Consider the following 14,541-nt stretch of genomic DNA (forward strand, 5'->3'; position numbering starts at 1 on the left):
TATGTGAACTTGCTGTACCGCCTACTCCTCCTCCTTCTTTTCCCCTTCTCCTCCCTGCAACCCCCCCCACCCCCCACCCTCTCCCTGCTTCCCAACACCCCCCATCTCCACCCCCCTCTGTCCCCCAGTGTGTCTGGCTAGTGGCTCAGACACTCAGTATCCGCATTGCGTTGCAGTGCTCCAGCGAGGAGGGGAAAAAAGAGCATATATCAGCAATCTGTGCCGAGCATTGCTCTTTTCTGTACGCACACAAAGAAACGACTCCCCGGCTCCTTCCAACTCAAGAGGAAATACAACCGTCACAATAGAGCCGCCCGCGAGATGCTATGTTATGAAAAATGGCCAGTTACTTCCATTTATTACATTTCATATCATTTTTCTTCTTCAAGGCTAAAAAGCAATCACTTTGAAGTTTATTTCACAACATGGTTTTATTGCTTCACACCTGTGTGAATTAAAAAAAAAGCACCTTTTTTATTTACAACTCATTCTAAATTGTGTTTTTAATTCTTCAGTGTCATTTTTCAGGAGTTTTTGTGAAAGATCGAAAAGTTCAGCGAAATGATTTCACAAGGTCTGATGGCTCTCCCCTCGCTCACCGAGTGATGGTGGATATTTGGGGAGTTTAGGGAACAAAGGCGGGTGGATTGATATGTGATGAATTGTGCAGATTGCAGACCGCTGTGTTAATGAAATATGAAAGAAGTGCAGCATTGTAGTGGTCAGAACGGCTGGGAGGTTAATCACCTTTGGGCTGTCTGTGGCTTTGATCCTCACGCTGTGTAAAATCCACAGCCTCTGTCTGTGAGCTCCCTCCAACGCCTTTTCCCCCCTGTTCCCTCCCTTTCTCTCTCTTCCTCTCACTCACACACACAAACACACACAGTTGCACACAGCGGTGAACGGGGACATGCACACACACACACACACACACACACCTTACACACACGCGCCTCCCTCCCAACATGTCGACTCTCTCACCTCCAGATGCACGAGCACAGCAGCGCAAGTTCAAACACACACAATCAAACACAGAGTAATAGACACCCATTAAGAGATACGGCATCGTGTGAACGTAAACTGCAAGACGGGACGTCACGCCTGGAAAAAATGCACGAGGTTAGAGAGGGGGAGAGGGGGAGAGACGAGGAGGGGAGGCTGGAAATGTGGGGAAGGGCTGAGACAGAGCAAGGGGAGGCGGGAACAGAGTGATAGAGAGTATTCAGGCAAGAGGAGAAGAAAGAGCGATAGCTGGAGATACTGCATGCTTGCATAAGTGTCTCAGCGTGTGTATGTGTGTGTGTGTGTGTATGTGTGTGTGTGTTTGTGTGTGTGTGTGTGTGTGTGTGTGTGTGTGTATGTGTGTGTGTGTGTGTGTGTGTGTGTGTGTGTGTGTGCGCGCACGGGTGTGTGATGTATGTAGGTTACACAGATTTATAAGAGGAGGGGGTCATAGATGGAGGCGCTGTTGGGGGTTGGGGGAAGTGGGGAGTGTTGGTACAGCACCAGATAATGGAATCAATGCAATCTGTGTGTTTTCACTGTCTGTGTGTATGTATGTATGCTTGTGCGTGTGTGTTTGTGTGTGTGTGTCTGTGTGTGTGTGTGTGTGTGTGTAAGTGTGTGTGTGTGTGTTTGCAGCGTACCTGCCTCATAGACACTGTCTGCCCGGACTCTAATCGCCTGGAGAATTAGTGATGTGACTTGGCAGAGGGAAACAGGCACAAAACAGAGCCAGGGACAGCGCCTGAGAGAGGGATAGAAGAAGAGGAGAGACAAAAAGAGGAGAGCGAGACATGGAGGGGTAGCGAGAGGGAAATAGCTTTTCTGTTTTCGCCGCCGCGTACAGCGCTCTCAGAAAGAGGAAGCCTGTGAAGATGAGGCAGGATAGGTTTTATCAAGCGTTATTTGCTTTACCTCTGGATTAATTGGTGCTTTTTTCTCCCAGACAAGGGAAAACGGATCAATAACTCATCGAAAGACTGTTTTGTTATGTGTGTGTGCAAACCTGTTTTGTGTACATGCACTTGTTGTATGCATGTGTGCACGGACATGAGTAGAAATGTGTGTGTGTGTGTGTGTTCACGTAAGGAACACCAGGCAGAGACAAATGGTGAGTTCGGAATGACTTAAACGGGCCGGCTAACAGGCAATTCGACTGACCACGTCCGCCGTCGCCATCTTCCCTTCATTTGTGTCCACCTTCATGTTCATTCTTTCGGACATAGGTTATTATTTTAACACGAGAACATTTCACGTCATCCTCCCTCTAGCTTCTGGTTCTCATCCTCCGGTCTTTGTCTCTGGCGCTTTAAAGAGCAGCAGAGGAGCTCATAAAACTGGGACAGAGGCAAATATCTCAAAGCACGGAGACAAAGAGGAAACACAGAGAGGCAGGCTAATTTCTCACACTGGCAGCAAAAAGGCTTCATGTTCTGTGTGCCTTTGTGGAGTCGCATGTTTGCCTGCATGAACGTGCACCTGGCCACAGACAGGCTGTGATAGTTAGAGACTTGTCCTGGGTTGTTGGCAGACGATAAAGCTGTCGTCTGCACAGACTTACATGTGATGCAAACAGAGCTTCTCAGCTGTGCATTAGTTGTTTGGACCCAGGCTCATATTCTCCATGTGGCATCTGCAGTGTCAGGCTTGTATGACATTTATTTTGTCTGGGGAAGAGTAAATCAGTTTTACTCCCTGAAGGCTGAGCATCTTTGTCATGGGGGAGAGATTGCATAATCCTGTGAGATCACAGGGCCTGTAGGAAATATAAGACGGCAGTGTAGTCTGCGGCTGCAGGCACAGCTGTCTGTGGATGTTTCATGCATGTATACAAGTAGAGTCGTGTGTGTGTGTGAGTGTGTGTGTGTCTCTATGAACTGTATGACCGCTTTGGTGGAGCTTCAAACAGGCCGTGTGTTTATCCCATAAGCTAATTCTGATTTATACATTAAATTTGAGGATTTTCCTCTGCGTATGTGTGTCTGTCTATAAATGCTTTGTCTATCTGTCTGCCAGCAGGGGGCATTTTTTTAAGTCTTACTGCACAGACCTGCACAGAAAAACAGGCGCTGGCTATGTCAGGAGGAACGACTGGAAAAGTGCCCTGAAAACGAGGGAAAAAATAAGTAAATAAGTAACGCTACGAGAACTGATATTTGAATGTTGAACAATGTAACTCTAACTGAACACCTCTCTTTCTGCAGGAAGGGATCCAGACTGGTGAAGACGTGTCAAGATGCAAGGTTCATTTCGGGCTTCATCCGCATCGACAAAAAACAACGGTAACAACCCAATATGACGTAATAAGTGTCTCTTATTTCAGAGTCTGAATCTCTTTAAATGTTAGATATAATATATAACATAATGTGTTTCTTTGTTGTTAAAATTGTTTAAATGTGGAGCTTTAATGTTGAAAGTGAATCCGACTCAGCTAAAATATCTTCACGCTCGTCTACCTGACATGCGTCACAGAAATATGTATTTTTGATGTGAAAGTTTTGTAACTTATTTTATTGAATATCTCATGTTTGATTTGATCTGTGTACGAGGCTGACTGAACAGCTCAGGGGAGCTGTGTGTCTGTGTGCTTCATTGTCCCTGAGACCCTTAACCTGTGATGATTTAAAGGTCACAGGTGAGGTCCTTGGGAACAAAGTTGCATGCAGCTGCATCCAGAGGCCACACCATGTCCCGTGATCAGATAGAGAGAAGCCTTTTTTTTTTTTAAGTCACGAATCAGAAACGTGTCACGGATCATAGTGGACTCAAAGGGGTTTTCGACTGCACGGATTCATCTGGAGAAAACTTTCCAGACAGTGAAGGAAAGCCAAGAAGAGATGACGACGAGCTTCTCCAGAGGGGGCAGAGCCTTTTGGCCGGCTTTGTGAGCTGAACACTTTACACGGTTCAATAAAAAGACAGCCAAAGTTCATGACCCCGATATATGATTCACAGCCATGAAAGTTACAAGACTGAAGTGACCGCAAACACTTTGATGGTTCCATTTACAAAAAGACTCATCACCACCGTGATGGTTTTCAGTCATGGAAATGTTTAAACTCCTCCCAGCAACTCAAAAAAAAAAATACTAGTCCTTCAAATAGAAGAAATGTTCTCTTTGGTTGAGCTGCATCTTATTATTATTAATAAATCCACATGTCCTTGTGTATTTATAAATTTATTATATGCATGAAATGATTGCAAAAATTCCTGATCCTGGTGTCAATGATGACAGATAACAGATATATTTAATTAAACTACAAGACAAATAAAGTCTTTACAACTCAGATGCTGTGAAGAGATTTATAATTTTTATTCATGTGCATACAGAATGTGCCTTGTTCTGTTCTTGACTAACCAAAATTATGACAATAAAATGTAAAAAACTTGGAATCGTGTTGTTTTTGGTGTTTGCAGTTAAAGCAGAGTTATTAAGAAAGACACTACTCTTATGTTTATATTAAATCTTTAGTTTTATTTTTGTGGTTGTAAAAGCATAGAGTTTATTTTAAGATAAAAGTCATATCAGGCTCCACATTGAACTTCATCACCATCATATTTTCCTGAGCAGACCTGGAGCATTTTTTTGGCGCATAAATAAAAGTGACGCGGTAATTCTCTTTCAGACTCCCGGCCAGGGCGGCTCAGTGTTCCCTGGCTCTCAGCCGCTCCGTGTGTTTGTGCATCCCAGGACAGTTGACATTGATTGTGCGGAGACAGACTGAGACACATTAGTACCCAGCTCGCTCCTGCCGCTGAAAAACACATTAACTGGCTGCATTGGGAGCCCTGTCTGGTAACCATGGCAAAGCACACAGGGAGAAGGGGTGGAGGAGGAGGGGGGAGGGTTGAGACGGGGCAGTGGGTTCAGTGAGCAGTCTCTCAGGGGTTGTCTTTCTCAAACGCTCCTTTCCTTTCCTCCGGCCACGTCTGTCATTTTCTCTCAGCTTCTCTTTCCTTCTTTGAAGTGACAGCCCCTCTCTCTCACTTTCTCTTTCTTCCTCTCTCTTCCTCAAACACTTATAAACACAATTTGGATTTTTCTTTTCTTCCCCTGCATTCTTCTTATCAATGCTGACCTCATCAATCTAACCTTACCTCATACTCCATCCCCTTATCCAACTATCCTGTGCAACATAATCTGCCTCTCTCCTGAGTTCCTTTTCGTTTCTGAAACCCCCCCCCCCCAAAAAATTTGTTCTATTGTCAGTCTGGTTCCCCTTTGTGGAGAAGCATAGGAAAGACAAGGGGAGCTCCAACAAGGTGAACAATTAGATTCAAATCAGCTGAAGGAGGACAGAGAAGCCATTCATTTTGCACATAGTTTATCTTAATATGATAAACCACACCCCCTTGAGACCCATGTTTTGTGAGTACTTGACTTTCTTAATGCTTCATAAGTTGAACAAGTTTGAACAATTTATGATTTGAAAATAACTGCTGTTTTCAATCAATCAATCTTTATTTATATAGCGCCAAATCACAACAAATGTTATCTGAAGACACTTAACAAACAGGTCTAGACCGTACTCTATGACTATGTTATATTATTAACAAAGACCCAACATCAAGTCAGGATAAGATCCAGTCCCATCTTACAGACAGGACTCGGTTTGACCTCATCTTAATCCATCATGAGCAGAGCACTTTGCAGCATTTAGCAAGTTACAGTGGCAAGGACAAACTTCTTTTAACAGACAGAAACCTCCAGCAGAACACAGCTCATGTTAGGCAGACATCCGCTGAGGCTGTGGCTGGGTTGGTAAGAGGGAGAGAGAGAGATGATAGTGGTGAGACAGATTGCAGTTGTAGCAGCTGGAGTGTGGCACTTCCAGTGTGCTTTGATGCAAACATTAAGGTGCATGTAGTCCTAATATTCGCATGTAGAAGGTATTAAAATACATGTTTACTAATTGCTTTCTAATGTTTTGCTTTTAATGTGTAAAAGATAAACTCTTACAGATTCTGCTAAATAACATTTTCTGCACTACAGCCACTATGGCCTCTTGTGGTATTAAAGGATGATGTAAAACAGCAGCAGGAGTACAGAAGACTGAACTAAAGGTACTCACTTATAAATCTAACTTCAACAAAAAGTGTAATTTCTTCTCCAGAGGTTTGATATATCACTCACACCAGATACATACGAAAGCTTTGAAGACATCCAGACATAGCCTTTATTCTCTGCCACCCTCTCTTTTTGTCATGGAAATTAAAAACCCTTTTTGAAGTTCTCACACCTGCTTTTGTTTGTGTTGTCATTGTGTCATACTCATACCCTTCCCCCACCCATTACAACTTACAGGATATAAAAGAATACTGACGAAGTACTGATGCAAATAACATTGAAGTCCTTACGTCTCCGTCTCTTCCTCTCAAAGGCTCTCTCTCTCGCTCACAGCCTTTTCTCTGCAGGATAAACATTAAACTGACCTCTTAGCTTATCTTGCTGACCTAAGCTTCTGTTCACTGTGACAAAAATTAGCAAAGTTCTTTGTCTACCTGCAAACTTACCTGCAATGGGAAATCTGAATCCAAAGGGGGGGTTGCTCACATTTCCACACCTTTTAAGCTTTCTGTGATGTCATGGAAGTTTGATTATCCATCGATTCTGTTGTCTATGTGTGTTTGTTTCATAATGCTTAATGATTAAGGTGCTCAACCTTACAGCGGAGAATGGTTAAGGCCGAGTGTTGGTAATTGGTAATGCATGCCTCTATAAATTGTGTTGGCTGTGAGAAGCAAGGGGGAACAGTCAGTAAAGGACCCCAGGATGTACTGTATTCTTAGTTCCTTTATCTCCATGTTCTTGTTGTATATACTTCCTGGTTGCACTTGTAAAAATTCCACTGATGGAGCCTTCATTTAAGTGCTCTGAGTCTGCCTCCTATGTAAAACTAAACCACTCACATTCACATCAAGTTATCATTACAAGGTTCTTCACTTTTAATATTAATTTTGTGATAATTTGTCAATTTATTTTGGTGCAAAACTTAAATATATTTTCTCAAGCATTAATGCTATTATTGATCCCTTAAGGTAAAAGTGACAGATATTTAGCATTTTGAGTAAAATTTGCATTTCAGGGTGTGTAGAGATAGAGTTTAATCAAAGTACCATCACTTTTTGTCCCTCTGTGCTCCTTCATAATATGTATTACTGGCTGATTATTATTACGTTTAACAAAACTGTAGGGGGCAGTGCTGAGCCACACAGCTACCTATTCCCCGGCAAAGCTGCAATAAATGTACAACTTATTGAATGATGGTATTTACATTGAATATCAAAATAAACAGACATTCAGAATAATTAGTTGTTCATTACTTCAATGACTTTGTAAACTTTGTGATGATGTTTCCTCTATATCTCATGGAGGGGGTGACATTTTATTTGATTTGCAGTGGCTTGAAATGAAAGCTGCTATATGATCTAATATTTTTCCACACTGTTTGATAGATTAAGTTAATAAGTAAGGAGGAATCAAGTAGGAGGAGGAATATTGCTTCTTGAAGCACTGATTTACAGTGGTGGACAAAGTACACAGCTTCATTACTTAAGTCAAAGTATAGATACTCCAGGTCAAATATTACTACAATACAAGTGAAAGTTGCTCTGTCAAATTATTATTTGAGTTAAAGTACTAAAGTCCTTGCTTTTAAAAATACTTAAGTACTCAAAGTACTTCTTAAAAAATCTCAAAACGTTGTATTTTCACAATACATAAGTGCACTCAGGAATATATAGGAGTACATTCTGTAACATTATGTTTATTTTGAAAACATGACTTGAAATCTCTAAAAACTATACCATGGAATAAATACAGCAACTAAGTTACTCAAAGTACAGACAACTTAGTTTGAAATGTTCATCTGGAATTCAACAAATGTTACGTAGCTCAACACACTGTCTCAGGATGGACAGTGAATTTGTGTACGTTTGGGCAGAGTGGGAAACAGGGTGGACATTTCAAACAATACGTATCATTCTTCATTTCAAAAACCTCTAACACGGGCTGAAGATATGACCATGGGTGCTCAGGTGGAGAATTATAGCCATCATTACCACCTCTAAATGAACTGCCTGATCTGAGTGAAATTTGCTCTGTGTTTGCTCCACATTCAACCATGGTGACCCATGATATAAAGGTACGACTAAAACCACTGAGACAAACAAAACTACACAAACACATTTTAGGGATCAGATTTCAGAAAAGAGAAGGAAATTCACAAGCTGACTTCAAAGCAAAAGTAGTGAGTAACTAGAGCATTGATAGAAATGTAGTGGAGTAAAAAGAACTACAATTGTCTTCTGAATGTAGTGGAATAAAAATAACGAGTACCCCAAAAAAATAATACTGAAGTAAAAGATACTCAAATAATGTACTTAAGTACAGTACTCAGGTAAATTTACTCTGTTACTGTTAACATAATTTAAGAAATCGATAAGAGGTTGTTGAAATTATAAATGTACAAATAAAACATTTTAAAAAAGGAAAACATTGGACTGACAGTCACCACGAAACTGAAAGACTGGGAGTCCGCGGAGATGCTGAAGAGGAACTTAAAGCGCGGGTTGCAGTTTCCTTCAGAGCCTATTTAAAGCAACGAACACCCGGAAGTGGCCGCAAATTCAAACCGCCATCACAGCAACAATAAACGCGCATTTTCTCCGCTCGGACTGTGAGAGGGATCGATGAAAAAAGACAAAAACTGGGTGCAAACGCGCAGAGGATATCCTTGAGGTGAGCTATGCATTCTGTTAATTGAAATATTTATTTGCACATCTCGGCTAGCGACTCTTTAAAGCGCCATCTATTTTGGGTCTGACTATTTACTGGAAAACAATCTGGTCCATAGTAGGAGCTTTTTCTTAAGGCCCTAAACATGACCGAATTTATTTTTGTTCTCATATAATCAAAAATATAGGTGGGTTTTGCTTTCTTTTTTGATATTATTGTCATTATTTTGTGTTTAAGTATGTAGCCCAGGAAATCGAAATAATATGAAAAACAAAACGCATCGACGTTAATTGAAAATGTGTTGCTAGCCTTCCAGAAGCGTCACATCTTCCCGCCGTTACAAGGCTGTGTTTCGGGAAATAGACTGAGCCATGCAGAAAACTATCGTGGAAATTATCATATAAATGTTTTAAAACTAATTGTTTTATGTCAAAATACCAATAAAAAAAATAATCAGTTATGCAAAGCTGTGTTATTTTAGTTCCTATTATATTTGTAATATCAGAATTGTTTAACAGTAATAGCAATTACATTATCCTATTTACATTTATAAAAATGATTAAAAACATACACTTTCACTGCTTTCACTTCAAAGTTTAGATTATTTCTACTATATTATTTACACATCAGGTCCAGACTCATTTTAATATTTGTGTTTTAACATGTTGGATACATTTTGCATTGAGCTTCATTTAAATATTTAAAAACATTTTATTTGCTGACAGCAAAAAATATAGAATATAAAATTGCTGCCTTTAGAGAATGTTTTAATTCGTTTTTTAACATTAAAAATGTTAGATTATTTTGTTATTTGGTACTATTGATCATAACATCATCAGCCATATTTATTGTCATAAAATCATAAAATTTGATTTTGAAAGTAAGCCACAGTATCTAAGATAAGATATTACTTTATTGATCCCCTGGGGGGAAATTCAGTTGTTGCAGCAACCCAGACATAAGTACAATCAAGAAAGAAGTTTCAATAACTAAAATAAAATAAGATATGTAAAAATGAAAATAGATAAATAAAGCTCTAAACACACCACAAAACAAGAAGAAGAAATGTGCAGGTTTTTTTTTTAGAATTGACTTTGATGGTTTAATGATGTGTTGATGGTTAAAATAATAGCAGATATATAATGTAAAACAGGCATTTCTCTAAGTAAAAATATTCATTTTGCTTTTCAATGTTCAGTTCGCAGGGGCAAGAGAAGCAACCTGAGATGGAAGAAGAAATAAGCACTGCTGAGACGGAACAAGGAGAAGCTGTGAGCAATGAGGTCAATGAGTCCACTGTCGAAACACCCAACAGTATTCCAGTTAAAAGAGGGAGGGGGAGGCCACAAGGGTCAAAGAAACTGAAGGTGTGTGTCACAGATGTTAACCTAACAGACCTGGGGTCAGGCATTTCCAACGGTGAGTCCACACCCACCCCCAAGAGGGGAAGAGGGCGTCCAAAAATGTCTGTCATAAAACCCACAGGGCAGCAAGAATCAGGGGATGACCAAACTGACAGCCCTGTGAAAACCCCCAAGAGCCGAGGTAGGCCCAAAGGATCCAAAAGTAAGACCAGTGAAGAAGAGAGTGCTGTGACAGACGGTTCCCCTAAAAAAAGAGGCAGGCCAAAAAAGTCTCTCTCTGCTTCAGCTGAAGTCTTACCGAATGGTGAATCTGATGTGCCAAAACCAGGAAGGGGTCGCCCTAAAGGGTCTGGTAAACGCAAGTCAGAAAGTCTTAGAGAGAATGCAGGCACCTCTGGATCACCTAGAAAAAGGGGTCGACCAAAGGGCTCTCCTAATAAGAAACCCAGGATGGAGAGACTGTTGGGTGAAAGTGGGAGAGGTCAGCGGAAGACGGTAAAGGTGAATTACAGTGAAGCTAAGGACTCGACATACAGCGTTTCAGAGACGTCTGATAGCGAAGAGCACACAGTCCAGAAGCGAAGGGGTCGGCCTAAAGGCTCTTTAAACAAGAAGAAGTATGGTAAAGTGGGCCGGCCTCGCAAAGTACCACTCCTTCCTCCTCCTGTAAAACAGAAACGGGGTCGACCAAGAAAACAAATTGTAAAAAGGGGGAGGCCCAAGAAGTCCCCTGAGCTGTTAACTGTGGAGAAGAAAATGCCAAAAGTGTGGAAGGCTTTAGGAAGGCCGAGGAAATACCCACGTGCTGATCCCCCTGAGGAGGAGGCTGATTCAGTTCCTAAAAGACGCGGTCGACCTCCCAAGGCTGAGTCAGGGAGAGGCGCTCATCTACGCAAGAAAGCATCAGACTCTCCATCCTCACCCAGCGCTGCATCTCCAAGAAAAAGAGGCCGACCCCCAAAGAGTGGAGAAAACGGCGAAACCCCGAGGAAGAGGGGCCGTCCTAAAGCTTCGGTCAACAAAGCCGACGAAGTCGAAGTCGAAACACAACTCGCCAGCGATCTCCCCGATGAGTCCAAAGCAGCGAGCGATTCATCTGCTGTCGGAGAAGAGGAGGTGGAGCAGCACGAGGAGCAGATTGTGGAGCAGAGCGAGGAGATGACGCCCACCGAGCTTGAGGATGATACTAAAGAAATGCTTGCCGATGCAGAAGGCTTGGAAGACAATAATCAGGCTTGATGAACCACCTTGTTATGATCAGAACAGCTGATGTAGTCACTATTGAATACAATCCTGTCAATGAGAAAAAAAGAAGAAAAAAAAACATACTTGACATTTTGTCAGTTGGGTAGGCTGGATATTCAGCAAGCTCTCCTTTTTTCCTGACTAACTTGTCCATGTTGATTTAATGTGCTTGGGTTTTGTTTGTTTTTTTAGCGTATTTTAGTTCTGTCATCTGAGTAAGCAGTAATTCTTAATATCTTTTACTCAAACTGGCATGTAGAGTTTATTATTCTAGACCAATTGTTTTAGCGTTCATTTAGCTTTCAGATGTAGTGTTTGTCAGTCTAACTGTAACAGTGGAAAGGTTGCTTGGGAATGAATCAGATAGAGGAAAAAATTAGGATAGACAAAAAAACAAAGAGCAGTGAAACCATAGAGAGCCAAAGTCTTGACGTCACATCGGACTAGCCTCTGTCCTACCAGCCTCTGTGAGAACTGTCTTTCATGTTTAGCATTGAAGTCTGTTTTTAATGCAGTCCAGTTGTGTTCCTTGAGTTAACTTCTTCATATTTTAGGATGAACTGGCATACAAGTTAAATCATAAATGTCTGAAAACTAGATAATTTACCAACTGATCCCGTTCACATGATCTGTTTTTAGTTATCCACACAAATACTAAACTGTAAATTGTTCATTCAAAGGATACCCGAACACCCAATTGAAAAAATTTCTCCGTCGGAATGAGACTTTGTGTTCCAAATCTTGATTTTTACGATGTTTTTAGTATAGATGTGAAATTACTTCGGATCTCCATTGAATGAGTTTGAAGACTTGTGTGTCGAAATCCTGTCTCGTTTTATTTTTAATGCCATTTCCATGTCGTCATATTTAGTTTGCCTTAATAGCCAAAGCTTTGAATGTATCATCAGTTAGTGTTTTTCAGATCAATGAGTTGTCCAGTTAAGGTTTTTTTTTTTAATGCATTCCTCCACACGATTGAACTACTGCATCAAATGCCTTCCTGACACTCACAGTCGCCCTAAAGATTTCCTCCTCTCCTCGTTTGTTAGTATCAGCTGTTTTTGTCTAGCGGCCGTTTTTTTTGTTTCTTTTATGTTTTATCTGTGAAGCTTTTTATTAAATTTTGTTTCTCCAACTTAGGACCACCATGAGGTAAAAAAAACATCTGATTTCACAAAGATTGGACTTTTTTTGAGCACCTTGTGTAAAGCTGTCACATGATTTGTATGTCATTATAGAGGATGTTAACACCTTTGCTGTCGGGTTTCCAAATGCCAAACTGTGCTTCTTCTGTGTGTCACGTCGTCAAACAAATCATGTGAGCTGAGGAAGAAAACTGAGAACAATGGTTTTGAAAATCACATCAAATTTGATCCGGCATCGTGAGGTCAAACTGTTTTAAATGGAAATGTTCGGATTATGTGTGTTTTGAACAAGAAGTCAATTTGTGAGATTATACTCTTGAATTAAAATGTTGATCTTGCCGTTTTATATCCTGTTTGCTGCCTTTTATTATTGTTTACCTACAGACAGATTACGTGATGGAGGAAGAGCTACATCAACGCTAATCAGCTGTTTATTGTATTATTCTGGGGAAGCAGCTCCACCCTCACCATTCCTGTCTGATGACTTTACAGAAACTCAAAGGACATGATTCAAGCTTAGGCAAAGACTGTTTGTTGTTACAGATGGATCACTCCACCCTGTAAAAATGATACCAGGGGTAAAAAGATTTGCACGTCACATTATTTGTAATATTAGGTACCAACCTGAATCAAGGAAGAGATGCATTTTAACATTTAGAAAATATTACATGATTTATGTAATATATTTGGCTGTGTAGTCTTTAGGAATACCAGTTTTTCTATTTAAAAGTGAGTTCAATCTGCAAATGTATACGTTCACCTTAAATACCTGACATGGATCAGAATAAATACAAGTCGGAAATCATGAGTGTTGGCAAGCTGAAAATGACCCAATCTCAATGTCCACACACACTCACTGACTTGTGGTGCATCCCTGCTCAGTCTGTGATTTAGAAAATGGTCTGAATCAACCTTAATCTATGTTTCTTCACAAATATACAGTATAATCTATATAATTTTTTTAATATATATTATAAATTCTGTGGTTAAGCAGTCTGCACGGTAGGATCACTTTCTAGGTGATGACAAGTCAAGCAGGGCTCAGGGTTTAGGGAGGAAATTGAGATTCAGCCAATGTTTCAGAGGATGGCCTTCGTCACTCTTGACTCAGAAAAAATAAATAAACAGATGTGACTTTATGTCTGACATTTTTCAGAAATATAACCCATATTCAGTATATGCGCCATAAGGCAATATATGGTTGAATTTCTGAGATAAAGGGTATGAAATAGAATATGATAATAGATATACTTGTAGTTTTGTATAATTCAATTCAATTCAAAACCTTTATTTATTCTCGAAAAGACATTGAGGTTTCCCTCATTTCCAATGTCGTCGAGATCACAGGCACATTAGAAACAACAAACACAATTATTCACAACATAATATATTAATTAAAACATACAATTTGAGACACAGTGGTCTGAGATCAAAGTCTTAAATTCTGCAAAAGAGGGAATTGATGTCAGCTTTAAAGTCTGTTGGAGGGTATTCCATGATTTCGGGGCATCAATGGATCCAGAATTAAATTCCAACAAGTCTGTAAGGTAGGTGGGGAGCTTTCCAACCAGCGCTTTAAAAATGTACAAAAGCCAGTGTTTGTTCCTCCTTTGCTCAAGAGAGGGCCAACCAACCTTCTCATACAGGACACAGTGATGGGTGTCATATCTGTCACCATTAATAAATCTGAGAGCAGAGTGGTAAACAGAGTCCAAGGGTTTAAGAGTTGAAGTTGCAGCATGTTTATAAATCACATCACCATCATCTAAAACAGATAAAAACACTGCTTCAACAACTCTCTTTCCACAAGACTATGGGAAGCTGCATTTATTTCTGTATAAGCAACTCATTGATTAAAGAGCACAATTAAATATAAACATGGTTGAATCACAAGCAGAAATTGTTACTTTTAGAGCTTAGATTACTTTTTCAATAAAAAAATGGAATAGGAGAAATGAACGAGTAGAGACGAAAATTTAACATGTAATGTAGTTAAAAATGAATATGAAATGTCACATTTTTGTGCTGACTTTTTTAGATAAATAGA

General features: G+C 40.2%; 1 protein-coding gene and 1 long non-coding RNA gene across 2 annotated transcripts in view; both read left to right on the plus strand.

Moving 5' to 3' along the window:
• The window catches only part of LOC117828118, a 33,214-nt gene extending 28,831 nt beyond the window's left edge, over positions 1-4,383 (plus strand). The window contains exons 6-7 of the long non-coding RNA XR_004634333.1: positions 3,207-3,284; positions 3,631-4,383. This is a non-coding gene — a long non-coding RNA (uncharacterized LOC117828118). The remainder of the gene's footprint in view (positions 1-3,206; positions 3,285-3,630) is intronic.
• Positions 4,384-8,587: 4,204 nt separating this feature from the next.
• LOC117827499 (chromosomal protein D1-like) lies at positions 8,588-12,840 on the plus strand. The gene is made up of 2 exons (XM_034704061.1): positions 8,588-8,743; positions 9,939-12,840. The coding sequence occupies exon 2, from the start codon at positions 9,967-9,969 to the stop codon at positions 11,341-11,343; it is 1,377 nt and encodes a 458-aa protein (XP_034559952.1). The 5' UTR covers positions 8,588-8,743; positions 9,939-9,966; the 3' UTR covers positions 11,344-12,840.
• The last annotated feature ends 1,701 nt before the right edge of the window (positions 12,841-14,541 follow it).

This window comes from Notolabrus celidotus, chromosome 16 (assembly GCF_009762535.1).
Source record: "Notolabrus celidotus isolate fNotCel1 chromosome 16, fNotCel1.pri, whole genome shotgun sequence".
In the NCBI taxonomy this organism is placed as follows: Eukaryota; Metazoa; Chordata; class Actinopteri; order Labriformes; family Labridae; genus Notolabrus; species Notolabrus celidotus.

Bases quoted from the DNA above. Each gene is read 5' to 3' on its own strand.
- LOC117827499 (XM_034704061.1), top strand. From the start codon at position 9,967: ATGGAAGAAGAAATAAGCACTGCTGAGACGGAACAAGGAGAAGCTGTG.